At 40.1% G+C, this 27,018-nt stretch overlaps 1 protein-coding gene across 3 annotated transcripts in view; it reads left to right on the forward strand.

Annotated features, from left to right (window-relative positions):
• LRRIQ1 (leucine rich repeats and IQ motif containing 1) overlaps positions 1 to 27,018 on the forward strand; it is a 170,989-nt gene that overhangs the window by 38,195 nt on the left and 105,776 nt on the right. For all 3 annotated transcript variants that reach the window (XR_009461631.1, XM_019480959.2, XM_059726137.1), the window contains exons 15-18: positions 8,830 to 9,006; positions 17,013 to 17,489; positions 21,522 to 21,732; positions 23,630 to 23,749. Coding sequence is in view for 2 of the 3 variants with exons in the window: in XM_019480959.2 (XP_019336504.1) it covers positions 8,830 to 9,006; positions 17,013 to 17,489; positions 21,522 to 21,732; positions 23,630 to 23,749 (985 nt within the window). In the remaining variant the exon portion in view is untranslated. The remainder of the gene's footprint in view (positions 1 to 8,829; positions 9,007 to 17,012; positions 17,490 to 21,521; positions 21,733 to 23,629; positions 23,750 to 27,018) is intronic.

Raw genomic sequence — 27,018 nt, forward strand, 5'->3', positions numbered from 1 at the left:
ATATTAGATTCTTTTTGAGAGGCTATCTCAACCAAAGCACTAACACAGCAAATGATGTATAAGTCATAATGTTTAAGGGCATTTATACACATACATTTGTCTGTTCCAACACTCCAGAGATCCGGTGCGTTGGAACAGACTTGATTAATCAAGTCTGCTTTGCATGCAAACTGAGGCGCCTGGTGCTGCCTCACATGCATTTGTATAAAATGCGATATGCACATCAGCGCTGAGAAAATGGTGGCAGTGAACTTTTGAACACATTTGTGTTTTAGTTCAAAAGCATGCTGCTTCCGTTGTCTCAGTGCTGACATGCATTTTGCCATTTATACAAATGTATGTGCTGCAGCACTGAGCACTTTCAGCACAATCATGTGTACAAATGCCCTTAGTTATTCAGGTAATGTCTTTACAAAAACCTGAGGATTGTAGTCAATTGCTAGGAGGATGCTGCAGCTATACATTTTAAAAATTGAATATAATTTAGTTGGTCTAATAAAAAATATCATATTTACCCAAGGAACCTTGTCTGACTATATCATATCAGATAGTTTTAGAGTAAAACAGTATCCTCAGTATACTTGATAAGATAAATGGCCAGTATTATTCAACTCTTCCACAAGGACTGAAAGTGCTGTTCTAGTGTATATTTCTTCATGAGGGGTTGGGACACCATTGCAAATGGCAATACAATATTATCTTTGAAGTTTTACTGATATATATATATTTTAAAGTTGGATATTTTCATTGTAAAACTATATCCAGTGTACTCCTTTTAGGGATTCTAACTTCACTGTATGCCTCATATTTATATATGAATAGGGAGGTCTGTGGGGAGTAAATATTAATCTTCCCTCCTAGATGTAACAAAGAAGTGTAAGTGTCTGTCTGTGTAAGACATTAGGGAGAGCAGTACAGGGCTTGCCATCTGTATTTTTTCTTATATGGTACATCTTGCATTGATTACTAACCTCAGAATTAGGGCTGACTTCCAGTTTACTACTCTGTGGCTAATTTGGTATTCTCCCTGTTTTGTGGATAATATACTACTGAACACTTGAATAATTGTAAAGGTAGGACTCAACTAAGCCCTCGAAAGAAAGCCCCTAGAAAACTCTCTCAAGGCGCAGACAGAAGTGAGTTTTTGCCCGATCTGGCCCCAGAAAGCACTCTAGTCATGACCAAACAGAAGCGCACAGCTGCATAACACTTTAAAAGGGCCCTTATTGCATGAGGGTTCAGAAGAAGATGCTCCAAAATAGAGAGTCTTCAGTAACTTGTGTCTGCGCCACATCCCAGCCCAGGCGCTGTCTTCAGAATGGGGAGGGGAAGGAGTGGATGGTGTTTGATCTGGGGTATTTCATCTAGTGCTGGAGGGTGGCATGGTTGGATTGGACCCCCCACCCCAATTCAGTCCACCCACCCCATCCTCCAGTGCCTGCTGGGGAACCCCCAGAATGAGATCCCTCTGCTCCCTTTCCCCCCCTCCCATTCTGAAAACAGTGCCAAGGCTGGAAGGGGGAAGGGGCATTGGCAGGGGAGAGTTGCTGCAGGCTTGCAGCTGCTCTAAACAGCAGCTGGCTTCCCCAACCTCTGGGACCCAACAGCAGACTTCTGTTGTAATTCATTGTAACTCAAGAGTGCTTCCTGTGAAACACCAGGAGTTACAATGGGGAGCTGCTCTTCTGTTTGCACCTTCAGTGAGCAATGGTTAAACACATGCAAATTCAGACTACTGTCTACTTTGTAAACTGTTGTTACCATCCTCTCATCCTGCTTACCTCTTCATCCTCCTACCATGCTTCTAATGAGTTTAGATTCTGATCTCTTTCTGTTCAGTGTTTGTTACACACAGTATGGTGAGGCATTGATTCTGCCTAATGTGCCTGCATGACAAAGCTCCTCCTCCACCTCCCATTACACATGCAGTTGTATGGCTAGCATAACCCAGTTGCACTGCCTAGCAAAACCAGCTAAAAGTTTGGGAGAAGCTAAGGGAACTGGCTTTTCTAGCAATTAAAGGTGCAGCCGCTTAGTTGGACAAAAGAAGGAAAATTCCCACTTAGCTTCTTAGCAAGAAAAGGCTATGTAGTTAGTAATATCCCATTTAATAGGAAGCCTTTTTTTAGTTCTATGTCCCCCAAAATCTCTGAAGCTACAAGCATCAGATGATGATAAAAAACAGTTTTTACCACCTTCATCTGAGTAACTGTCAGCTACAAGCTGGAACTAGCTGCTAGATAGAAGAGCTAGTCATAGTAGTTTGTCTGAACCATGGAAGTCCTCAGATTCTGCAATTTATTGGGGGTGCCTGACTTTCACTTTCAATTCCTGATCTTTTCTTTGGGCCACAGATCAAGGGAAGTGCATCAGTTCAGCAATGCAAGATTGTGTTTGCCTCCAAAGAGTGACCGCCAGCGATTGTGGTGGAACTTAATAATAAGAAGCTATCTTTCCATAGTTTGACTTAAAGTTCACATCTCTCACCCGCAGCTCTTCTTGGGTTTAGCTACACCCTTCAAAAAATTGATAAGGACACTTCTCTGTGCTTAAGCAAGGGCCACCAAATTTGGCTTAATATGTTTGAGTTTTTAGTAAAAGTCCGCATCTTTTCATTTGTTGCTGGAGTGTGGTAGTGTAGTCACTTCAAGCTTATTCTCTTCTGTAATTAACATTTTTCTCCACCTCCAAATAAAATTAAAGAACATGTCTTTAAATGTTTTATAGGTTCATAAAGTTTAACGTATAAACTAAGACCTTTTAGTACAGTTCTTATTAGTTCATTCACAAAACAAGAGAGTGCATTGAGCTCTTCTGGCACAGACATTTGTCACTCAAATAGACATTTTGCAGAATACCTATTACTTTATTTCTGTTCTCCTTTGGAAATAGTGTACACATTTAAATTGGCAGGTTTACTATGTTCCATCTGTTTGAATGATTGAAATACCTGTCTAACCGCCAAAAGAACACTTCTTTGATATTTCTAGTAAGTGATTACTGTGAAACACTTTAGAAAGTAGTTTTTCATTTGTATGAATTCTGTTTTCTAAGTACTTGATTACTTATTTTTCCAAAAGAAATGAACTCCCAAATACAAATGTATATGAAACTTTGCCTATATGCTTGTCTGTATTTTTAATATTGATAAGTTGTATGGTATAGTCATGGCTCTATCATAGCTTTCTCCTTCAGCTATGCTGTCTCTCTGTGTCGGTCTGTTAAACGTAAATACGTTTTTGAGCATGGGACTATATTTAAGATTATTTTGTTCACATATGTAAAGTGCTTTCAGTTCTTTCTATAGAAATAAATATTTGACTTGTGTTGCTCAAATTTTAAGTATGGGCTTAAGCTAATAAGACTTAAGCCTGTATTTAAATACAGTTCAAGAGACTTTCTCCTGTATTGGGACATTTGTTATTCTTATTAAATTTAGTTTAAAAGATTCCAATGAAAGTGACATTTCAAGACAAATTAGCAGGTATTTTCATTCAATAATTTCCCATCTATCAGTAGTGCTGCTAATGTTTTGATTGTTTAAGATCTGTTCTCTCCTGTTTAGAAACAGTTCTCACACTTTTGTGAAAACTGTTCTAAGTTCACACAGAATTTTAAAAAAAACAAGCAATATGCTGTTGTGAGAGGGTGCTTAGTGCACCTGTCACTTTAAGAGAAGAGAAGGCTTGAGAAACAGCTCAAGCAGCAATCAGAGAAGACACCTGAATGGAAGGGGGCTGGGCTTGGAGTATATATAAGCCCAGGGCCTGAGGTAGGCAGACAGCCTGGCCCTGGAGGCTGATGTGAGAAGAGCTCCAGAGCAGGCTACAGACAAAAACTTTTGATGAACACCAGGAATGCCTGGGGGCTGAGGTAATGCTAGTAATTTAGGGTGGAACTAAGGGGAGGTAGAGGTCCCAGAGGCCTAAGAGTAGGGCCAGAGGCCTAGGAGTAAGTCTAGTCCAGAAATAGGGAAGAGAAAAGACAGACAGATGCTTGGGAGTAGGGAAGAGGGAGGGGGCTCCAGGGCCCAGAGAGAGGCCAAGATGGATGTGTCTAGAGAGCCTGGAGCCAAGATGGGGACAGAGAACCCATGGCCCAGGGATGGGCTGAGTGTGAGTGAGGTGGATCAGAGCAAAGGGCCCACTAGTCTGATTCATAACGATTGATTGGTAACCTCTGCAAGGCTTGGGCATGGGTAAAAGGGGAGATGAGGCCATGAAAGTATCCTTAAAGTGATAGGCAGACAAGCTTCTTTGGGTGAATCTGGTATCTTTTATTAGACCAACTTAAATAGTTGGAAAACAATTTTTAAGCAAGATTTTGGGTTCAAAAACCCTTCATCAGGCTGAGGAAGTTTCAGCAGTTGGTGTGTGCTCTTCCTGGATGGAATATCCTTAAAGTGATAAATAAGTGTTTAGAACCATGAAATTGTCCTTATGGTGATAAGTGAGTGGATGAGAGCTGGCTTATGGGTCTGTGGGGCAGCTTCCCATTCCTAAATACATGTTAACCTTAAGGCATGGCAGGTGAGCAGAGGGGGGAGGATGCTTAGAAGTCAGGGTAAAACAGGGTCCGAGTAGCCACAAGGGGACATCACTGTCATCCCTGGGACCAGCCTTTTGTTACGCTGTACACAAGATTCCATGTTCCTGTCATCTATTGAATGACAGGAACATGGCTCTTCTGTATAACCTTTTTACCACCAATTTTCCCAGGCACCTTCTTCCCTAATTGTGACTTCATCACTTCAGTCAACCAGATTCCTTTATGACCTCTTCTTATGCATTTAGGTCCTCTCAAATCCATTAGACACATGCATCCTTGTCATGACCCACCTTATCTTGAACATCAGATCACTCTGTCTTACCAACGTAACTACTCATTCAGTCTTGTTGTCAGTCTGCACTACTTTTGACTTCTCATTTTTTTACATTTGCTCTCACTGATCAGAATTGCCTCTCAACATGATCTTAGGTCCATGTGTAGCCATGATGACACTTGCTGTCCCTCCTCCTGTGTTTTCTGTACTCTCTCTTTCCTTTTGTTGTAGTTTACTCCTTCATTACTTTTCTACGTCTACCCATTATATAAAATTCCATAATACATCCAACTTCTTTTTTTCAAGGCAATCAGAATTAAATGTATACTTTAATCTCCATTCTTATACTTTTTAAATAATATATCATAGGGCCAGTTCCTGGTTCTCTGCTTCATAGCAACACAGACAGAGATTTAATATACCCATTCTCCATATAGTGACTAATTCTTGGCTGATACAGACCTGTTTTAGTCATTTCTATAAGTAGGGACCACCAGAATTTGTGCCAGGACTGTGCTGCGTGGCTGCTCCTTTATTCTTGCAGTTTCCCCTGCGGGCCCCCCCTTCCTCCCCGCCCCACACACACATACTGATTGGCGGAGGGGCCCTGCCGCTCACCATTTGCCCCAATCGACAGGGAGGCAAAAACTGTGGTTTTAAATATGCCCTGGTTTTTGCCTCCCGCTGCTGATTGACAGAGAGGCCCCAGTGGTCCCACCACTTGCTGCTGACCAAATGGGAGGCAAAAACAGCAGCATATTTAAAGCTGCGGTTTTTGCCTTCCGGCCATCAGTAGCAAGTAGCGAGCAATGGGGCTGATGGGGCCACTCCGCTAATCAGTGGTGGGGAGAGGTGTATGGCTGAAACTACAAGATTAAAGGAGCCACCACACAGTGCATGTCTGGCGTGAATTCCAGTGGTCTCTACCTCTTTGGGTTGTTTTCAGGAGAACGTGGGCATGGCTGTTAGCCTATAGATTTCAAGTAGTAGAATGGTTGTTGGTGTTTCAGAAATCATTGGCAGGCCTTCCTGTGAAACCATAAATTGAAATTTCTCATAATTTGCTTCCTTCTTTAATATCCTCTGGGCCAATCTTTGAACTTTCAGAAATACGTAGCTACTAATGTACATATGATCCTCTACTTTTATGGCTCAGGAGCCGTAGTAAGTACAGTACAGTGTAACTCTGTATAGTGGCCTTGACTTTAATTGTTCCTGGGCCTCAGTACGTACATAAGTTCACCAGTTAACCACTATATTTACCCTGCAATATTACCATGACCTTTTCTTTGCCCAATTGTTTCACTTAAAATGCATGAAAAATTCAGATTCCTCCTTTAGCTTCCTCTTGTCCTCTATTTTTGAGTAAGAGGAAAATATTGACATGATTTTCTCCATTATATCTTTGTGCAAATTTTTGATTAGTATTAAGTGAAAAAACAGAGGTTCAAAATTTTGGAATTTCAGGTATTTCAGTAGTAGGAGAGACATCTGTAAATAAACACATTCATGTTGTGATTAGTGAATGCAAGTATTGTTGAATATTATGCAAAATGCAATAACACATAAGTGTACATACATACATTTTTAATTTCTGATATTTCATAGGACCAGTTGCAGGTTTGGACACAACTCAGGCAAACAAAACAAAAAATAATAAGCTGTTGAATTCCAGTTAGCTTTAAAAACTGATACTGTAAATTCCCTTTAGATCAGTTGACCCAATAGACATTTTGTGATTAGACAGAAGATTCATTTATCTAAAGGATTTAAAATGTGGGGTAGTATAAAATATGGATTTGTTGAATACAGCATTGACTACAACTTCAGCCAATATGTTCCAATGAACTTTGCATAACCCCTTGATACCAACAAAGGAATTAGTTGTAAAATTTCCCAATCGGTTTCCTACTTTCATGTCCAGCCAGCGATAACACCGACAAAACTGAAGTACTAAGAAATAGCTTTAAAAAAATTAAACCTGGGATCAGTCTGAGCACTCCTGAGGGAATGTGTTTCACTGCCGTAATGATTAATAGAGCCTCTTAAGTGACACAATATTCACCAGGAAGTTTTCACTAAATGAAATATTGACTCAGCCCTTCACCAAGTGAAGCCCAGCTGGAAAAACTAGGGTTGAGATCCCAAAGCTCTAAGATACACTACTTCCAGCATTAATCAACTTGATATGGCACTTTTTTAATGTATCATTATTCAGCACTGGTTCTGGTAATTCTTCACTACATCTTCAAGGCCAGTCTATCTAAAACCATCATTGTATTTCATGTCTGTTTCAGACCAGTTTTACATTTGCAGAAGATGAGAGAACTCTTTATAACTGTATCAAGTAGTGATGATGTTGAAAAAATTTAACAAATCTATGTTTTGAAATGTATCTCAGTAATAGGAAGCTTGTCTGATCTGAAACTTGGTACAGTGATGCTATTTTTATAAATCTGAGCATTCTCTTACTATCCTGTTTTTAAAGAATTATATAATATACTTTTAACAAGTGGCAGGTGCTTGGAGCCAGAGTTAGGCCTGTTTTGATCTATGTTGTGTAAGTCTAAGTAATGGAAATATTGATTTAGAATGCAGACATACACTGATTATACTCTATGTAGCATATAAATGGAGTGAACACATGATGCCCAGTCTTACCCAGTGTAAATTACTTCACTCTGCAGTAAAGTTCCCTCTTAGACCGTGGGGAGTAACTATATATAAGTGTGCAGATTATCCCTTCCATGCAAAGAGATTGGTAAGGAAATGTTAGCCTTAATACCTCTTTAACAAGAATGACCCCCTTTTCTTAATGGCTGACTTTATTCTACAAAGGGCATTACTAATCCTATAGTCTCTTAAGTCAAATGTTTTACTCTTTTTAATATTTATATTAAATAGATCTTTTAGAAAGGTAAACTAAAATAAGCAAACGTCAATAGCTACCTAAAATCTTGGTAGAAGGGAGAAGGTAAAAATGGTGTGAATGAAATCCAGTTCTGTTTTATTGATGCTAATGGGAGTTCTGAGTATATGTGAAAGAAAAACTTGATCCCAGTGATTACAACAGGCAGGATCAGTACATAAATTCTCATAAAACAAAGGAGCAAATGGCACTAGGATTTATCTTACAAATGAAGGAGGTCAATTGTCATTTTCATTTTATAATCTGAGTTACATTTGAGGCTGTCATCAAATGTGTAAGTTAAATATGGGCAGTTTTAATTTCATACTAAATGGTCATAATTAGGGCCCAGCTTGCTAATATTATGGTCTGATTATGGCAGAGGCCGCCATTTTTGCCCCTCCTTCCCCCATTCTTCTGATTGGCTGAGGGGACAGGTTTAGGGCCGGGTTTAATTGCAACAGCAAAAGTCTTGCTCCCACCAATTACAACAGCAGAAGCCTAGGTCCCACCAAGGCTTGCTTGATGGTTGCTGAAAAGCCCACATCCAACCTATGCCCCTCCCCACTTCACTGGGCTGAGATATTCTTGGCTTGCCTTTATTTCTTCTTATTGAAGAAAGAGAGCAGCATGATTGGAGCAGGGAAGCAGGCAGGCAAGAGGCTTTTTCCTGGGCTTGGAAGCTGCTGGTTCTGGGTAGGGGGGGGCGATGTTTTTTTCCTGGGCTTGGTACTGGGTAGGGGAGGGCTGTTTGCTTCTCTGTGCGTTTGTTCTCTTCCCCACCTCTAACCCCAGTGCCACAGTTTTCCTGCCCAGAGAAGCAAACAGGTCCTTCCCTACCTAGTGCCAGGGCTGTTTAAAAACTTTTAGCTTGTAAAATAAGAATGGGAAATATGAAATGCTTATTTTGTATTTTATATAAATGTTTCATGTGTATCAAACTTTTAAAAAAAGTTTTATATGTGCAAAACTCAGTCTCTTCATAAGTTGTGCTGATAAGATAGCTAAAGCATGTATTCTAAAATACAGTGTGTTGGGGGGCTTTTAATTAACTTTTTCTGTAAAGCTAATGATGACTTGTCCTTTTCTCTTTTAAAAGGTGTTCCATACTTAAAATACTTCCTAATTTGCGATTTCTTAATGGTGAAACCCTAAATTCTGATATGCAGCTCACAACTGAAAGAATTAAGGAGTCAGAATCACAAAGTTTTCTGGCATTTTGTCAAGCCCAGATTCAAGAAATTGGTGTATTAAAAAAGAAGTCCTCTGCATTAGGGTATGTATTTACAAGCTGTTTATAGTAATAATATAAAAGAAAAGCTTTATTTATGTGTTACGATAAAAAGCTATATTATGAATACTATTCAAAACATTTATCTTGAAGCAAAGCATTATTCCTGTGCTTGTTAATTTACAGACTTCTACTGAGTTTTTCTACAGGAATATTGTTGTTAACTCTTCACAAATGTTGGGTAGAAAACTTGGATATGGCCTTTGTTGATTCAGTTCATTCTCATTTTTTTTATATTATCAGGGTACTGTAGAAACGTATTCTTTCTGCTTTCTGACTTTCACTGGAGAACCTTTGCCATTTTGAATATGTCTTTCCATTTTCCTTCTGCTTGGTTGATATATCTTGGTGGATCCAGGATTATAAAGCATGGGGGTGGTGGCAGAAGTAGTAGCTGCTGCTGCATAGGTGGCTCAACCCTCTACCCCTCAATTCCCAACCTTCCCCTTTCTTTAAGTCCCTGAATCTCACTGCTGCTCACAAGGAATTGGTGGGGAATGTAGTAGTGGACGGCAACTTGGGCAGCGGTGACCACAAGATGATTGCGTTTAGGATCCCGAGAAAAGGAATAATGGAGAGCAACAGAGTAAGGACCCCAGACTTCAGAAACAGACTTTGACTCACTCAGGGAACTCATGGGAGAGAGAGTCCAGGAGAGATGGCTGTACTTGAAGCCTTACTGAGAGTACAGAAACAATCCCAATGCACAGGAAACTAGCAAGTATGGCAGAAGACCAGCTTGGCTTAGCAGGGAACTCTTTAGTAAACTAAATCACAAAAAGGAAGCTTATAAGAAGTGGAAACCTGGACATATAACTAGGGAAGAGTATAAAACCATTGTTCAGGCATGCAGGGATGAAGTCAGGAAGGCCAAAGCACAGTTAAGTGTTGCAGCTAGCAAAGAATGTGAAGGGTAACAAGAAGGGTTTCCACAAGTATGTTGGTAGCAAGGAGGATCAGAAAACTGTGGGTCCCTTACTGAATGGGGGAGGCAACCTTGTGGCAGAGGATGCAGGAAAGGCTGAAGTGCTCAAAGCCTTTTTTGCCTCAGTCTTCAAAGGCAAGGTCAGCTCCCAGACTACTGCACCAGGCAGCACAGTTTGGGGTGGCGGTGAGCAGCCCTCAGTGATGAAAGAACAGGTTAGGGACTACTTAGAAAAGCTGGGTGTGTAAAAGTCCATGGGGCCAGATGGGATGTACCTAAGGGTGCTGACAGAGTTGGGTGATGTGATTGCAGAGCCACTGGCTATCATCTTTGAAAAATCATGCCAATAAGGTGTCCCAGATGATTAGAAAAGGGCAAACATAATACCTATATTTAAGAAAGGGGAAAAGGAGGATCCAGGGAACTACAGACCAGTCAGCCTCACCACAGTCCATGGAAAAAATCATAGAGCAGATCCTCAAGGAATCCATTTCTAAGCACTTGGAGAAGAAAAAGGATTAGGAACAGTCATCATGGATTCACCAGGGATAAGTCATGCCTGACCAACCTGATTGTCTTCTATGATGAGATGACTGGCTCTATAGATGCAGGGAAACCAGTGGATGTGGTATACTGTGATTTTAGCAAGACTTTTAATACAGTTTCCCACAACATTATTGCAGGCAAGCTAAGGAAGTATGGGCTGAGTGAATGGACTGTAAGGTGGGCAGAAAACTGGCTGGAGCATCAGGCTCAGAGAGTAGTAATCAATGGGTCAATGTCTAGTTGGCAGCCGGTATCAAGTGGAGTGCCCTAGAGATCGGTCCTGGGGCGTGTTTTGTTCAGTGTCTTCATCAACGACTTGGAAGATGGCATAGAGTGCACTGTCAGCAAGTTTGCAGATGACACCAAGCTGCTGGGAGTAGTAGATATGCTGGATGGTAGGGTTAGGATTCAGAGTGACCTAGACAAATTGGAGGATTGGGCTGAAGGGCAGTTTATGAAGTTCAACAAGAACAAGCCCACCTAGGGCAAAATGCCATGTCCCAGAGCATGTGTGCATGGACATTTCCCAGGAACAAGCAGCAGAGGCACATATTGTGTCATATTGTGCTACTGCTGCTTGTCTCCAGGGAAATGCATGCTCCTGCTCATGGCGACATGCCCAATGTGTGCAACTGCAGGAGGAACCAGTCTGAAGAGCTGTACTGACTGTCAATTTGGCCTACAACTCCCAGAAACCCCAAGGAGCTGGGGGGCAAGGAAAATAGAAAGAAGACATTTCAGGCTGAAGCAAGGGGAAGAGAGAACATTATGCACATGGAACCTGGTCAGGTCTATACAGAGGAGTGCACAGTAGAGCTGCAGACCTCACTGGCTCGGTCAGCCAGGACTGTGGCCTGAAGATGGATTCAGACTTGGGGGCAGTTGCAGGAAGCTGTTTGAGCTCTCTAGGAACTAAAGGCTTGTTTGGGGACAGGAGGTACTACTTCACTGTCAGGGCGGCTAGGAGCTGTAACCAACTTCCAAGGGAAGTGGTGCTTGCCTCTACCCTGGGGGTCTTCCAAAGGAGGGTAGACATCCACCTAGCTGGGGTTATTTGACCCCAGCATCCTTTTCTGCCCATGGCAGGGGGTTGGACTAGATGATCTGCTCAGGTCCCTTCCGACCCTACCAACTATGAAGTGCAAAGCCCTGCACTTAGGATGGAAAAATCCCATGCACTGGTACAGGCTGGGAGCTGACTGGCTGGGCAGCAGCTCTGCATAAAGGACCTAGGGGTTACAGTGGAAAATAAGCTGAATATGAGCCAGCAGTGTGCCCTTCTTGCCAAGAAGGCTAACAGCATACTGGGCTACATTGCTAAGTGTGTTGCCAGTAGGACAAGAGAAGTGATTATTCCCCTGTATTCAGCACTGGTGAGGCTACATTTACAGTACTGTGTTCAGTTTTGGGCCCTCCACTACAGAAACGATATGGACAAATTGGAGAGAGTCCAGCAGAAGGCAGCAAAAATGGTGAGGGGGCTGGGTGACACGTCTTATGGGGGAAAACTGAGGGAACTGGGCTTATTTAGTCTAGAAAAAAGGAGACTGAGGGGACTTAATAGCAGCCTTCAACTACCCAAAGGGGGGTTCAAAAGAGAATGGAGCTAGACTGTTCTCAGTGGTGGCAGATGACAAAACAAGGAGCAATGATTGCAAGTTTCAGCAAGGGAAACTTAGTTATTTGGAAAAATTTTCTCATTAGGAGGGTAGTAAAACACTGAAACAGGCTACCCAGAGAGATGGTGGAAACTCCATCCTTGGAGCTTTTCAAAACCCAGCTAGACAAAGCTTTGGCTGAGATGATCTAATTAGGAACAGTCGTGCTTTGAGCAGGGGGTTGGAGTAGATGATCTCCTGAGGTCCCTCCCAACCCTAACTTTCTATGAATCAAGTAAGAATCTCCCTCCCCATCCCCTGCTCCTGGCGCCCCCTCTCTTCTTTTCTGTGTTCAGTGGCACCTCCCCTCTCCTCTTGGGAGCTGGACTCAGCTGGGTATAGTGGCAGTGGTGGGCAGGTTCTCCCCTCTGAACCTGTTCCCGGTGTCATGGAGAACACCCAGGCAGACAAGGCGGAGACAGAGAATCTTCCCACTGCTGTTCCTGGCCAAACCCAGATCCTAATGCAATGTGACTGGAGCAGGGTAGGAGTGGCCCTGGGGATTCCCCTGCCTCTTGGCCAGCTTAGGGTAGCAGCGCATGAGAGGAATGGGAGGGGAAGTGCTGCTTAGGGGTGGGGGTGTTAAGCAAGCTGAGGATTCTTATCTGCTGCTCCCTCATTGTGGCCATTTCAGCCCCTCTAGATCTGCCCCTGCTTGTTGGTATATACTGAAGGAGCATTTATCCTTCTACATTTTAAATGATGTGTACATATGATATCGTCTTGACAAAGGGATTACCATTTTTACTCTAATAAGATGAGGTTCCCTCCTCCTCCCATCAGCATGGGGAAAGAAGCTTCTCATCTTGCATTCACATACAAGGAAACCTCATTAAATACATTGTCATTAAACTACTGCCAGAAGCAGCATGTTCTCAGTAATAAAAGTAACTATGAAGTTGATTAAATGCAGCCAACATTGAGCATGACTATAAAACACATGGTCCATATTGGGCAAATATAATGATGGGAATCTACCACAAGATAAGTTAGTGAATCTGAATACGATGCATGGTAGTGCCTGTCGCACTCATTCTCCCTTAGTGCTGACTCTTTTTCAAGTCATAGTGAGCAGAGCCCCTACAACATTAAATAATTTTCGACTTCGTCTTCAGTCCCACAGCGGAACTATACCTTTCTTTTTTCATTTCCAATGATTCCCAGGGCCGGAGTAACCCTTTAGTGGGCCCTAGGCAGACAAACTCATGGGCTCCAGGCCAGTTGAGACCCCACCCCCCTACCCCAACCCCAGTGCTGCTGCTCACAGGGCTCAGAGCTGCAGCTAGGGAGCATCTGCTGTGGCAGCAAGGCCAGGGGAGGCAAAGGGAATGGAATATAGGCAGATGGGGCCATTCACACCGCCACCGCAGAGGGAAGGACCAGACTGCAGAGGGAAGGACTGGTCCCCCCTTGGATCCCCCCCAAGGCCCTAGGCATGTGCCTAGCTTGCCTATGCATTAATCCAGCCCTGATGATTCCTGTTTCTTCACCAGTCATAACTGATTGGCGAATGTCAAACAACAGAGCCCCAAACCATTCATCCAGAATCCTTCTGTTACCCCTTTTCTCAGCCTGTCACTTAGGATTAGTATGGCCCTACCCTCCATGAGGTTGAGCTGGACCAGGTTGCATCTCATCTGCATATTATTTTTTGAAGGATCCCAGGACTTGTGACAAGAACACCTGGTTCCAATCATGAATGGGGCCTAATTAGCAAATGGATCCTTTGTGGGTGGGTATCTGGAGCTCACACACATACTGATCAGTGCTGAGATGTGGGGTCATCATGGCTTGAAACACTGTTGACTCTGTTGGGGCCCAGCCCAATGAACTAATGGGAAATCATAAGCCTTTTGGCTTTGGAACAATATCATGGATAGATTGTACTATATGTAAGTAGGTACCAAACTGCTGCTGAAAAGTGTTTATGGGGTATCTGTGCTACAAGTTGCAGCAGTCGCAAAAACAAGATAAAATGCATCAATTCTGGTTGAACTAAGTCTGTGGGTACCCATGGTAATTTACCCATATGCAAATTACTATAGGCATGTTTATTTCAAAGTCAGAGTTTTCAAATTTGCCCCTCACTTCCATATTCCCAGGGAGAGCAAAGACTGACAGTAAGGAGGTGGGGGAAGAAGTTGGGGGGACAGAGCATGGGGGGCCACCTAACCCCCTAGATTTATTTTCCCTGCTGTAGCAGTGGAAGGGGGGACAAATTCAAGACAGACTAATAATTAGATTTGAAACACCTGGAAAATTATAACAAATTTATAACAAATTGGTGTGGTCATCTTATATTCAGGGTCATTTTATATTCTGTAAAAATGGTATATTTGCAAGAGTCCATTTTGCTCTACATTAACTTTAATGAAATTTTATTTTTATCATGTATGCTGATAAGACTTAGATAAGGTCCACCCAGTTTAGTCTCTCTGGCAATTTTTTGGCTTTTGTATCAGACTGCCTGATCACAGACTGCCTGAGACTGCCTATCAGTCTCCCTGGTCACTTTTCAAGGCTTCTAGTATTCAAATACCTTTTCTCTTGTCTAGAACATGTTCACACTGAATGCCTCTATGCCAACATACTTTAAAATATAATGCTTTTGTATCTGGCCATGCTGTAGCTGTGATTTTTGGGGGTGGGTTCATATGCAGATGGAGGGTGGTGCTCCTTCATCAGTTGATCAATTGTAGCAGTGTATCCTTGCTAGAAATGCTTCATAATATTCATTCTTATGGAGCAGAGAATGTCATAGTGTGCCAGAATTTGCACACATTATAATTGATATTTTGTATGTAAAAAAATTACTTACCTCTTACAGTATGGTAAATCTGAAACAAAATACAGAGCTGAGAAGAATGCATTGCATTCAAAAGCTTCAGTCTATCCCAAGCATGCAGCTGGACCAATAAAAGATCTCCCATAAGAAAAAAAAAATGCTTTGTGCATATTTTCTTGAACCATCATGGCCACAACATCACTCCAAAACTAATTTTCTGTAAAGTTGTGTTTATAGTTCAGAAAAAAAAATACTGATTAGAAACAATTATGGCTGTTGCAGTCCTCAGTAAGGATGGAAAACAGTAGTTGCTGATGTGTGGGGAAAATGCTATCCATAAAAAAGTAATATATATTTAAAAGAATAGAAATGCTTGAGAAGAGTAAAGTATTCTCTTATTGAAGTTTGTTCCACAGTTTATCTATTTATTATTAGAAATTTTGAAGGTTTTTGTGGGGAGGAAAGAACCTTAATCTTTCATAACTGGTAATTGAGAAAGTTGAAATAATTTATGTAAAATTGGGCTTACAAAATGTTTGCTTGGCTTAAAACCTTGTATGCTATATTTTGGCTCAGAACACATTTTATGGATGATTTAAGAACCATTGAAAAGTGCCGTTCATAAAAGGAACCCTAAACAATACGTACCTACATAAGCTTAAACAGCACAGCTATTATATCTACATACTGCGTTACTTTCTCCAAATTGACTGACTTAATGTGACGTTGCTTAAGAACAGGCCAAAAAAAAAGAGCAAGCTTCTTGTCTGTTTCACATCTCACTAAGTTATGAGCCCCTGTAGGTACGACCTCAACTATGTAAGCTGCCAAAAGTAATCACCACTTGGGTCCCTAATTCATGTTTCATATGCCACTACTGCCCGATTAAAATCGTCTGTACTATTTCTGCTTTCAAATTCATTGTTGTTACCATGTTTAAGAATTATTATTCTTTAATTCTATTTTAATAAATGCCTCCTGTCACAGAATCTTTTGACACTTGGTAGCAAGTAGCCAAAAAAAAAAACAACCCCAAAATAAAACACGCACTTTAGTTGCCATACTTTGTTTTCAGCAAACAGATATGCAGATGCTGGACAGTAACAGACCCTAACAGAAATTGAAAACCTTATAAATACTAACTATTTAAAATAGTGAAAATGACAAGAAGGCTTATAAGTGGATATTTGACAAAAGAAGTAGAAACAGTAAATTCTTTTATGTATTTATAAGGGACATTTGTAAACTGCAGTTGACTTGTAATAATGATACTTATACATTTCCCCAATGAGGAATTAAATCTTACCATACAATTCCAAGCAGAAGCTTAGATAAAATCTGACTGAATATTCCATTTATCATAACTCTCACATTCCTTTAAAAAATAACATAGTATGATCATTCATATTAAAGCACCAAGAGGTTCATTTTCTTTTTTAATATCTTAGTGTGTGCGCGCTGTGTTTTAACTAGGACATAGAAGTTTAGGGCCCAAATGTTATTTACGATATGGCTATAAACAGCCAGCAGAGAATCCCCATTGCTGAGGGGAACTCTCTACTAGTATACACCTGGCAGAACTGGCTTCTTTGTCAGAAGGTTTCCTAGCTCCTTAGATAGAGGTCATTCCAGAAGGAAGGGAGAACAAGTTGAGTTCTGCTTTTGTCTTCCAGCACTGTAGCACCAAAATTGATCTTTCAACAAACAATGTGCATATATGTGCAGTGTAATTGTGAGCAAGCTCCTCTGTCTACAGTAGCTGACCATTATATGCAAAGACTAGAGAAAAAAAGCCAACCTATCAGTATAGCAAAGCAAATAACCTAATATCAATTGGAAATAATGTAAAAATAAAACAAGAGAAAAGAAACAGTTTAATATTATGATTATATGTGACAAATTGGCAACGGAAACAAATTATTTACTACTTAGTGTTCACAAAAAATGTGTCTTGTATTCTTCTGTACTTGGAATATATATGGCACGTGTGAACTAAATAAAAGCACTGTTGATTTTTTTTTTTAATATCCTTTGTATAATCTAAAATAAATGTAATTGCATTTTTATTTTTCTTCAGAAATGCCTTTTCCTTTGATGCTGCACAAAACCAATGTTGGTATTTTGAGGAACTCATGAAAGTCAGTAATGAACACCGTTATGCACATGAATACGGAGACTTCAACATCACTGACAGAGATGAACCAGAAGCACTGCAAAATCATTTAAAGGAAACAGTCACCAACAGGCTGCAGCAAAATAACCTCTTTATCACTGGTGCAAAGGAAAATAAGCAGGGCTCGTTGGATCCTTCTGAAAGATGGATTACTTCTGGCTACATTCAGTCCATTAACTCTTCAGTATCTTTATACCAAAAGGAAAGCAATGAAGAGCTCAGAATAGAACAGAAGAGTACTGAATTTTGCCACAGTCCCAATAGTGAAGGTGAAGATCCCAATAAAATAACTGTCCATACTAAAAGAAACCTATTCAGAGCGCCAGTTATGGCATGCAAAAAGGGAAGAATTCTTCAGTGTTTTGAGCATGATGGACAAAAGTAAGATATACATCTCAGATCCATTTTTATATAAAATCTGTCATAAAAATGAGCAGTCATAATCCAAGAAAAACTTCTAAATTTTTTATTGCACTAATTGTATAGTTGGAAGAGATGTTGGAGAACCTTTCATGCACAAAATGCCTTTGTTCGGATCACCCTTTGTTATGTTAGGCAGGCAGAACAGGAGCCAGTGATTTGGCCCTGTTTGTATACATGAGTTCAGTTGCAACAAATTTTCTGCTTCCAAGATTTTGATGAGGCAAGGATTTCTTAGGGTGATATCTTTTTATTGGAGCAACTGCTAAGATAGAGTTAGACAGGCTTTTGAATCCAAGACATTCAGGTCAACTGATGAAGACTGTCTTGCATTGAAAAACTTGTCTAACTTTATCCCAACTGTGCAGCATGGATGCAGGGCTGCTACACTGGTAAATTTGTACCCCCTTTTGATTCCTGAGCCACCCAGAGTTTAAAACCAACTGTCTGGCAGTAGCAGCAGCATTTCTAGTCAGGTAGTGCTAAATCAGTTGACTTCTGACTCATTATAATCTACCCAATCCCTTCTAAACTCTTTATTTCATAGGTGTTAATGATACTCTCTTCTTTTTAGTGGTCTTGATGTTCCACCAATCAAGCTATTCTTTGTTCTCCAATTCTGTTAGCTGTTCCTGGCAATGACATTCTAATTTCACAGCCCTGCAGATTGTTTTTCACACATTCCAGTGAATTTATGTATGTTTCTGCTTCAATCTGAAACAGAATAATATAGCCCTAGGCCCCTAGCATATCATAAAGCTGGTTCGGGGCTCAGTCGTGTTTTTGGGTGGAGTGTCAAAGACACCCCATAACTAACTTTTAAGATCTCGGCATGCTACAGATGGATGGCAGGGGAGCTGCAAGGGGTCCGATCCTTCTTGTGGCAACACGGCCCTAGCCTCTTCTTTGCTGTTTGCCCAAGGCATGTGTGCACCTGCTGGAGGCAACAAGCTGAGCTGGGGCTCTACAGACCCTGGTGCAGCTGCTTGCAGCATCCTCGCCACCTGCTGTGAGTAGCCTGGGCTCAATGGCAGGTGGTAGGGGCCTGTCTAGGCTGGCTGTGGCAGGCAGCTGGGAGGCTGCAAGCAGCTGCATAGGGCCCACAGAGCTGGGCCCAGCTCGTTGCCAGCAATGGGTGCACATGCACCCCTGGATGGATGGCAGGGGAGCTGTGAGGGGCTGATCCTTGTTGTGGCAGCACAGCCCCAGCCCCTTCCCCATCGTTCATCACAAGGCGCATGCCAAGCAAAATGCATTTGTATGCCATCCTTTGGCACATGTGCTGGGGGTTGCCAACCCCTGTTCTAGTTTATTTTTAACTGGAGAAAGATATGTTGTTGTTCTATATGCGATGATGCACCTCACCATCTGCATCCCCTCTTTCAAAATTCTAGATCTACCCATGGTTCAATAAAAGATGTCACTCTAAGAAATCCTTGCCTTTGGCATAATTGCTGGACCATCATGGCTACATCAGTCCAATACTAGCATAACATTCTGAAGATCATTGAAAAATGTGTTTCTTCATTTTCCTTAGTAGAATAGTATGCAGAAAAAAATGCTTCTTTTTAAGATGTTCTTAGCAGTCTGATTATTTATTTTGGAATTTATTTACTTCCAGAAAGATTGCAGAATTTTAATTGATTCCATCGAAATCAAGGGTACGGAATGACCCATTATGAAACCTAAATACTTTTGAAAATGTAGATCTTTTTCTAAATGTTGCATTTAAAATAGTATTGGTTTTGATTTTTTTTCTTAAATTTAATCTTCAAATGTAAGAACCTAACCATTGAAACCATATCCTCTTTAATACTGATGAGCACTTGTACTTTGCAGTCTGTTAGAGAGAAGAAACATGCTCTTTTTTCCTGCAGTCTTGTTGTTTCATAGATTTCATAGACATTAGGGCTGGAAGGGACCTCGGAAAATCATCAAGTCCAGCCCCCTGCCCGAAGTCAGCTGGGGTCATAGGATCCCAGCAAGATAAGCATCCAATTTACTCTTGAAGGTGTTCAATATAGGTGCTTGAACCACCTCTGATGGCAGGCCATTCCAGACTTCGGGGGCTCGGACATCAAAGAACTTCTTCCTTACGTCCAGCCTGAAACGGGCTTGCAGTAGTTTATAACCGTTCGACCTCGTCATCCCATGAGGCGCTCTGGTGAACAAACGTTCCCCCAGATACTGGTGGTCACCCCTGATAAACTTATAGGTGGCCATCAGATCACCCCTGAGCCTGCGCTTTTCCAGGCTAAAGAGCCCCATAGCTCTCAGCCTGTCATCATAAGATCTGTTTTCCTGACCTCTGATCATGCGCGTAGCTCTTCTCTGGACTCTCTCAAGCTTCTCCACATCCTTTTTGAATTGTGGAGCTCAAAACTGGACGCAGTACTCCAGCTGCGACCTCACCAAGGCCGAGTACAAGGGGAGAATGACGTCCCAGGATTTGCCTGAGAAGCATCTATGGATGCAAGCCAGTGTTTTGGTTGCTTTACTAGCCGCAGCATCGTATTGCAGGCTCATGTTCATCTTGTGATCAATGATGACCCCCAAGTCTCTTTCTTCCATAGTGCTAGCCAGCGTAGCACTGCTGAGCCTATAAGGATGCTGCAGGTTTTTCCTCCCAAGGTGGAGAACCTTGCATTTTTCAGTGTTAAACACCATCAGGTTCTCTTCTGCCCATTTGCTAAGCCTGTCCAGGTCAGCTTGGATCGCCCTCCTGTTTTCAGGTGTGGATGCTTTGCCCCAAAGTTTGGTGTCATCGGCGAACTTGGCCAGTCTGCTTCTGACTCCAATGTCCACATCATTAATGAAGATGTTAAACAATATGGGTCCAAGGACAGAGCCTTGGGGGACCCCACTGGTCACAGGGCACCACGACAATTGACTTCTGTCAACCACCACCCTCTGGGTTCGACCGTGGAGCCAATTCCTCAGCCAGTGGATCGTGGTGGACCCAAGGCCACAAGTAGTCAGTTTTGCCAAGAGGTGATCATGGGATACCAGATCGAAGGCTTTTTTGAAGTCAAGATATATGACATCAATCTCTTCTCCCTTGTCCAGGTGATAGGTCACCTGGTCTTAGAAGGAAATGAGATTGGTCGAGCAAGAGCTACCCGCAACAAACCAATGCTGGCTATCTCTCAGGATGTTGGTGTTTTTTTGTTGTTTTTTTAAAACAAATTGATAAATAGTTTAGAGAGAAAATGTTTTGTTTTTTTGGGGGGGGTGGTTTTGGCCCTCCTTCTTCCAATATCAGATTTTAAAAAATATGCCTTCATTTTTACTGAGTTAACTTGAAAACATATCTGTTGGATTGTGGCTAGAACCTGTTTAAAGTTTGAAGTAGCTGCACGTCATAAAAGAAAGTATAAAAATAGAAAGGAAAGTTGAACTATTTCTCATTCCCCTCCCCACCACTTTTTATTTGTATGATAAATGCTAGTTTGGTGGGAGGGGTGGTTCAAAAATAATGTGGTCAAAACATACAAAAGTACCACTGGATTTGGATTTCTTCATCATTCTTTTTCTATAGGAAGAATGTAGCTTTGTTCCATGAGTTGCCCAAACATTTATAAATTAACAACCACTTGACAGATCTGAACTATATGAGTATTTTCTTCTAATTACCTTGACACCCTGCACACAAATGTTTTAAAATTAATGTATACATTTAAAAACATTCTTAATGTATTATTTTTCTGAAATAGTTGCATTGTTTAAAAATCATTTTAATTTAGGCTTGCACTTCTCAAGATTTTGCCATCTATTAAATATATATATATATATATATATATATATATATATATATATAGGGTCTTCATAAAGTCCTTGTGCACAACCTAAGTTATTAAAGTGCACAAGGACTTTATGAAGACCCTGTATATGCTTACAATTGTGCATCAAATTTTACTGGGTACATACAGCAGTTAATGACAGAGCATCCATTTCTTCATTTGCATAAAGCTTTATTTTTTTTTATGTTGACAGCTTGGCAGCTACAATAATTCAGTCATATTGGCGAGGTTATGTAATTCGCAGAGATATTCATTTCTACACTAGACTACATATAGCAGCAACAGTGATTCAGTCTATTTGGCGGAGGTACCAAACCAGGAAAAAAACTTCCCTCCACAAAAAAAAATGTAATCAAGTCACACGCACAACAGAACAAAAGAATAGAGCTGCCACTCTTATTCAGGTTCGTTTGCTATTGTGTTGTTTATTTGGCTTCAGTTAGCTTAGTAGGAGGAATCTGATTACCTGTGTTTATAAATGATGTTCTTCCTTTGTTTGGGGGGAGGGGGCGGTTGTGGAGAAGAGTTGTTTAAACAAGCAACTGATGATTCTAGCAGAAAGGGTTTTTTTTTCCCTCCATAATGTCCCGTATAATCCATAAAGTAGTAAAAAATGTATGCCTTATGTCAAACGTTATTCCCTTGTATTAGTCAAGACTTGATTTTACTTTATTGGTTCAATCTGAACTAAACATTGTTATGTATCATCTATGGACTGTTACAAAAGCTCTAGTTTTTAAATTAAAGGGACACTTTCAGGATTTTCAACCTTTAGATAACCTATTCTGAACGTTGTTCTATAATGTAGATCTCTTGTAAAAATGTCAGAAGCATGAAAATGACATTGGAGCATAAATACCATTTTTTAAAATCACGTAGGCACTGTAGAACCTAAATCTCATTTATAGTCAAAAGACTTCAGTCACTTTTGAAAGTTTTGTCCCTTGCCAATGTGTAATTTTATACTGTGGAAGTTGTTCAAGAAGACTTGTTTTCTGGGAGTGTAATATGTGAGAAGCAGACAAATAATGGCATAAAGAAGGATTTATTTTCTCCCTAAAGTCTAGAGATGTGACAATTGGAGCAGAAGTCACTTTTGTATGAGGCCTGTCATTTCTTGTCACTGGAGGAGTAGAGGAGATAAGATGATAACCTAATCTAACTTAAATCCAGCCAATCTAAACTGGTGTATAGTATGCCAGGAGGCAGTGCCATTACTGTTGTTGTATAATATGAACACATAAAAATATAAAGAATAATATTTGCATTGAAAGGTTGGAGGTTTTGTTACTCTTTTTATGGACACTGTGCCTCTTTATTTTCTCTGTTCACAGTGGTTAAAGGCCAGCAGAGTACCCAATTGGAAAGCAGCTCTTCAATCTTGACATTTTCATTATGTTTATGATCAGCCATTACAGTTTGTGACAGCCTACTGTAAATTATGAAGCAGAGAAAATACAGTGCTATTATTTGCACATACTTATTGGCAGAGAGAAGGAAATAGCAATATCCTTAGTAATTTATACATTGTAGAACTCTGTGAGCAAGGAAAGTTGCTGTCCAAGTTCTAACAAAATCTGTCATAAAACAGGAATTTTCCTTTAAACCCATGTTATATATAAATACAGTAATAAAAATAACATCACTGTGTATAATAGTGCCTTTTATCCTAAAATACTCCATAGGTCTTTACATGTGTTCCTAATATCTTTTATTCTTTTTGCAATACTTAAGTTCTTATACTTCTCGTTTATGTTCCTTTTCAACATAGAAACTTCTACTATCACTACTACAAAAATTGTTTTGTTTTGGTTTTTTTAATGGACCAGACTGTAAGTGTGAAGATGAGAGTGACTGGCCTAAGTTAATTGCATGAAATGGCTGCAGGAATTATCACTAGTAACTGGTAGAAATTTGGTGCAAGTGTATTTTTGTGTTCTCAGTAATTGGAAAGTTAACATTCAATCTTCTTTTTTAATATTGTCTTCCTCCTCAGTTTATAATAGGCCCTGAAGGAATTGTGAAACAATTAATTAGTTGACCTACTTTTGTAGTTGAGGGAGTTTCAGGATTCCATTCTGCTTGCTTGAGGAGAGCCTCTTGAGTATTCTAAGCTGTAGACATATGCCGGCATTTAATTTGTCTTGTAGTTTTAAATGTCACATAAAGTTCAAAAAACAGATCATTGAGCCATTAAACCAAGGTCTAAGATGTTTTATCTTCCTAATGGGATAACAGAGAGAATCTGGATTTGGGTTTGATCTATGGCCTTGTATAACATGCTTTAAATTTTTTGCTTAGGCATTTTGGAAGGGTTTCCTTCTGAGGAAGAAACTGGCCAGTGCTCTTGCTGCTGTTAAAAGTGCTGAAGTGGAGGATGACTATGAAGAAGTAAATGTGGATGATTTTACATTTGATGAAGTAAGCGTCATTGTTAATATAAAACTTTCGTAAAAAATGCAGTTATTTTAAAGCTGTCCTGTGGGTGTTAAAAAGAAAACAAACAACATAAGACATGAGAATTATACGATGAACATTATAATTATATGTTGGATATTCTATATAACCAGAGGAAAAGGAGCATTTGGTTTATATAATTTATTTAAATGTATTTATCATGGATTAATGGTTTCCTGCTCTTTGAGATGTTCCAGTAGCTACTACACTATTAATGTCACACCCAAACTGAAGTTCCATCTATTTCTAGAGTCTGGGAACAAAAAATGGGTAAGACAAGTGACTATTTTTACTAGAAAAAATATAAAATTTCTAATATTACGGTTTATAGTGTATGGAATATAAGGTACAGCATCATAGTTCCAAAAATGTTACAAAATCACAACTTTGAAGAAAAGACAAATTAACCTGACCCTGCTGTCATCAGGGATTCCAGTGATCCAATAAGCATGGTATCATTAGTATAATGATTATTAGTCTATTTAGCAGTTATGTAGACATGAAACTGTTGGATATAAACTTGTTAAAGGAAAAACAACATATTTGTTTATTTTTTAACAAACCTGGATGCCAAAGACATGCACACAAACAAGAGGTGCAGGCACTAGGGTTGCTTAGTAGCTACCTAACTTCTGTATTCAGGAAAATGACTCAAGGGATCAGGATTTTTAGTACAAGAATAATTTAAGAAGAAAGTAATAGTGGGTGCATCTACACGTGCATTAATGCACCTTTTCTAATGTGCATTAAATTTAGTGCCTCCAGTGTGAGGGCACTTTTACACAGGGCAGGTTTGATTTAAATCGAATAGATTTAAGTCATGATTTAAATCACTGGTCAGGAAGCCTCGATTTTAATCAGACAAGGTTCTTTGGGTAAATCTGATATTTTTTTTTATTATACCAACTAAATAGTTGGAAATTTTTTTCTTAGCAAGCTTTCAGGTTTAAAAACCATACATCAGGCTGAGGAAGCAGCTGCAATTGGTATGTGCTCTTCCTGGATGGAATGAATAGTAAAGAAAGCAGAGACTGGTATGCATACAAGAAAGCCAGTCAATAAAAATGTAAATTGAGGAGTCAGTAGGTGAGAGACAGGCTGGTGGGGTGGGGGAAGGGGGATGAATGTAGCAGGTAAGTAGTGGAGAGGTACCTGAGGATTCGGATGTCAGGCAGGTTATAATATCTCATAAATCCAATGTCTATATTTAGTCCATGATTTTTTGTATCCAGGAGGTTGATGAAGTAAAGTTCATAAGCTTGTCTGTGAAAAGTGTTTTGTAAATTCCCTTTGAGGATTAGAACTAAGAGACTGGAGAGAGAGAGTGGTTTTCTTGTGAGAAATGTGTCCCCACGGGTGGGCTAGGCCCTCCAAAACGCTTCTTAGTTGGCCAGTCAAATTTTAGCAACAATCAGTATTTGTCACTATCTGTGTATTACACTTAAGAGTCTGAGAGTATAAACAAACACTTAAAAGGAAGAATAAGAGACAGTCCTATCAACAGCATGTTTGGCTTTATAAGACTCATAATACAAGGCACAACTGAAGGTTGTCAAGACTTCTGACTGATACAGTATCCTTGCAATCTGTCCATTTTTATGAAAAGACAATCCTCGATCATAGTGATAGGAGTATCTTTGGTGTCTTTTATCCCTTTTAAGAATAACACACAGAACAAGAATAAGCATAGAGGAGTCCAGAAATTTTGGAACCTGACAATTTTTAAAGGGACTCTTCACATCTAGAATATGTATGGTTCAGCATAGAATGAGTATACAACACTAGTTGGAAACTACCTATTCTGCTACTTATATATCCAATATTTCTTTCTTCCCTTGCTGCTTTTCCATTTTCAAAGGAGAAAATGTGTCAGAGAAAGGAAACAGGAGGGAAAAGCCACTTTATATAAAGTGTGATTGACAAATATTTGCCACCTTGTTTCCTGTTAACTAATACAAACCTTGTCAGAAAGGATTTCTAAGAATGCTGAGGAAATAAGAAGTATATGGCAAATCCACAATTTCAGCGCCATGTGATATAGATATATTTGGAAGATTTTAGTAATTTATTTTTCAGGTAACAGTGCTTCCTTTGGTATTTTTTTTTAATTATTAGCTGCATTGCATTTCTTAATATTATGATCTTTGGATACTAAATATACTTATGAATTTTGTAGAGAAACTAGCTATCAAAGAGAAAAAAAACTATATTTGGAAAACTTTATTTTATAATGTTGGTCTTCCCCTTCAATTATTGTTATCCTAAATATAAACATTATTTTAAAGCAACAAATTAATTAGTAATAAAAAAATTCAACCCTATGCTTAGGTCAGAAGTTGTTCCTGTGTTCCAAACTAAAAAGATTTCATGATCCAAGCTACAAGCAATTAGATATATAAGGGTCTGTCTGTGGAGAAAACTAGTACTTCACTTTCCTCCTAGGTTCCTCTAATAATACTGATACTAAAGTAATTTATAATACTGACTTAATTTACCACCTCCTCTCAGAGAGCATGGAAGTTGATATTGATATAGAAGTGCAATTTCTTGGGGAAAAAACATTTCTAAGCAGAACAGTATGACCCAAAGTTCTTGACTTTTTAGAAGCAAACTATATATAAAGCCTCTAGGCTGTCTGCTGGAAAAGATTAACTAGGCCCCACGTTACCTCATCTTGTATGTAAAGCTCTTAGAAATGCCATGATAAATTTATAAGAGTAAAGATTATGATGAGTGTAGATGAGGGTTAAATGGGACCTCTGTGTAATTGATGGCAGGCAACTGAAACGAGACATTTAATGTAGAATATCTTAGAAAGATGTATAAAAATAAGTATTCTAGGCACAGCATTTCTTGTTTTTGATATACAGAAATATTCAGAAGAATTAATATAAATAGACTTTGCAGAAGTAGTAGGGGAACACATATCACAACAGTGGCCAAACCATGGCTTGTGACCTGCATGTGGCTCGCTGGCATGGTACTTGCAGCTCTCCAGAGCCAAAGCCCTGCCCACTTCTCTGCTCTGGGACAGCCGGCTTAGGTGCTGGGCTGCCGGGGTGGGGGCTGCAGCTGCATCGCTTACCATTGGGTGCACTCCCCAAAGGAAAAGCCCGTGTGACAAAATGAAACAAAGGGCTTTGAAACAGCTTCGAAACATAATGAAGCTAGTCAAAATGTTTCAAAACTTTCAAAATGTTTCAGGTTTTGAAGCAACCAGGTGGTGGGAGACG

This window comes from Alligator mississippiensis, chromosome 4, assembly GCF_030867095.1.
Source record: "Alligator mississippiensis isolate rAllMis1 chromosome 4, rAllMis1, whole genome shotgun sequence".
In the NCBI taxonomy this organism is placed as follows: Eukaryota; Metazoa; Chordata; order Crocodylia; family Alligatoridae; genus Alligator; species Alligator mississippiensis.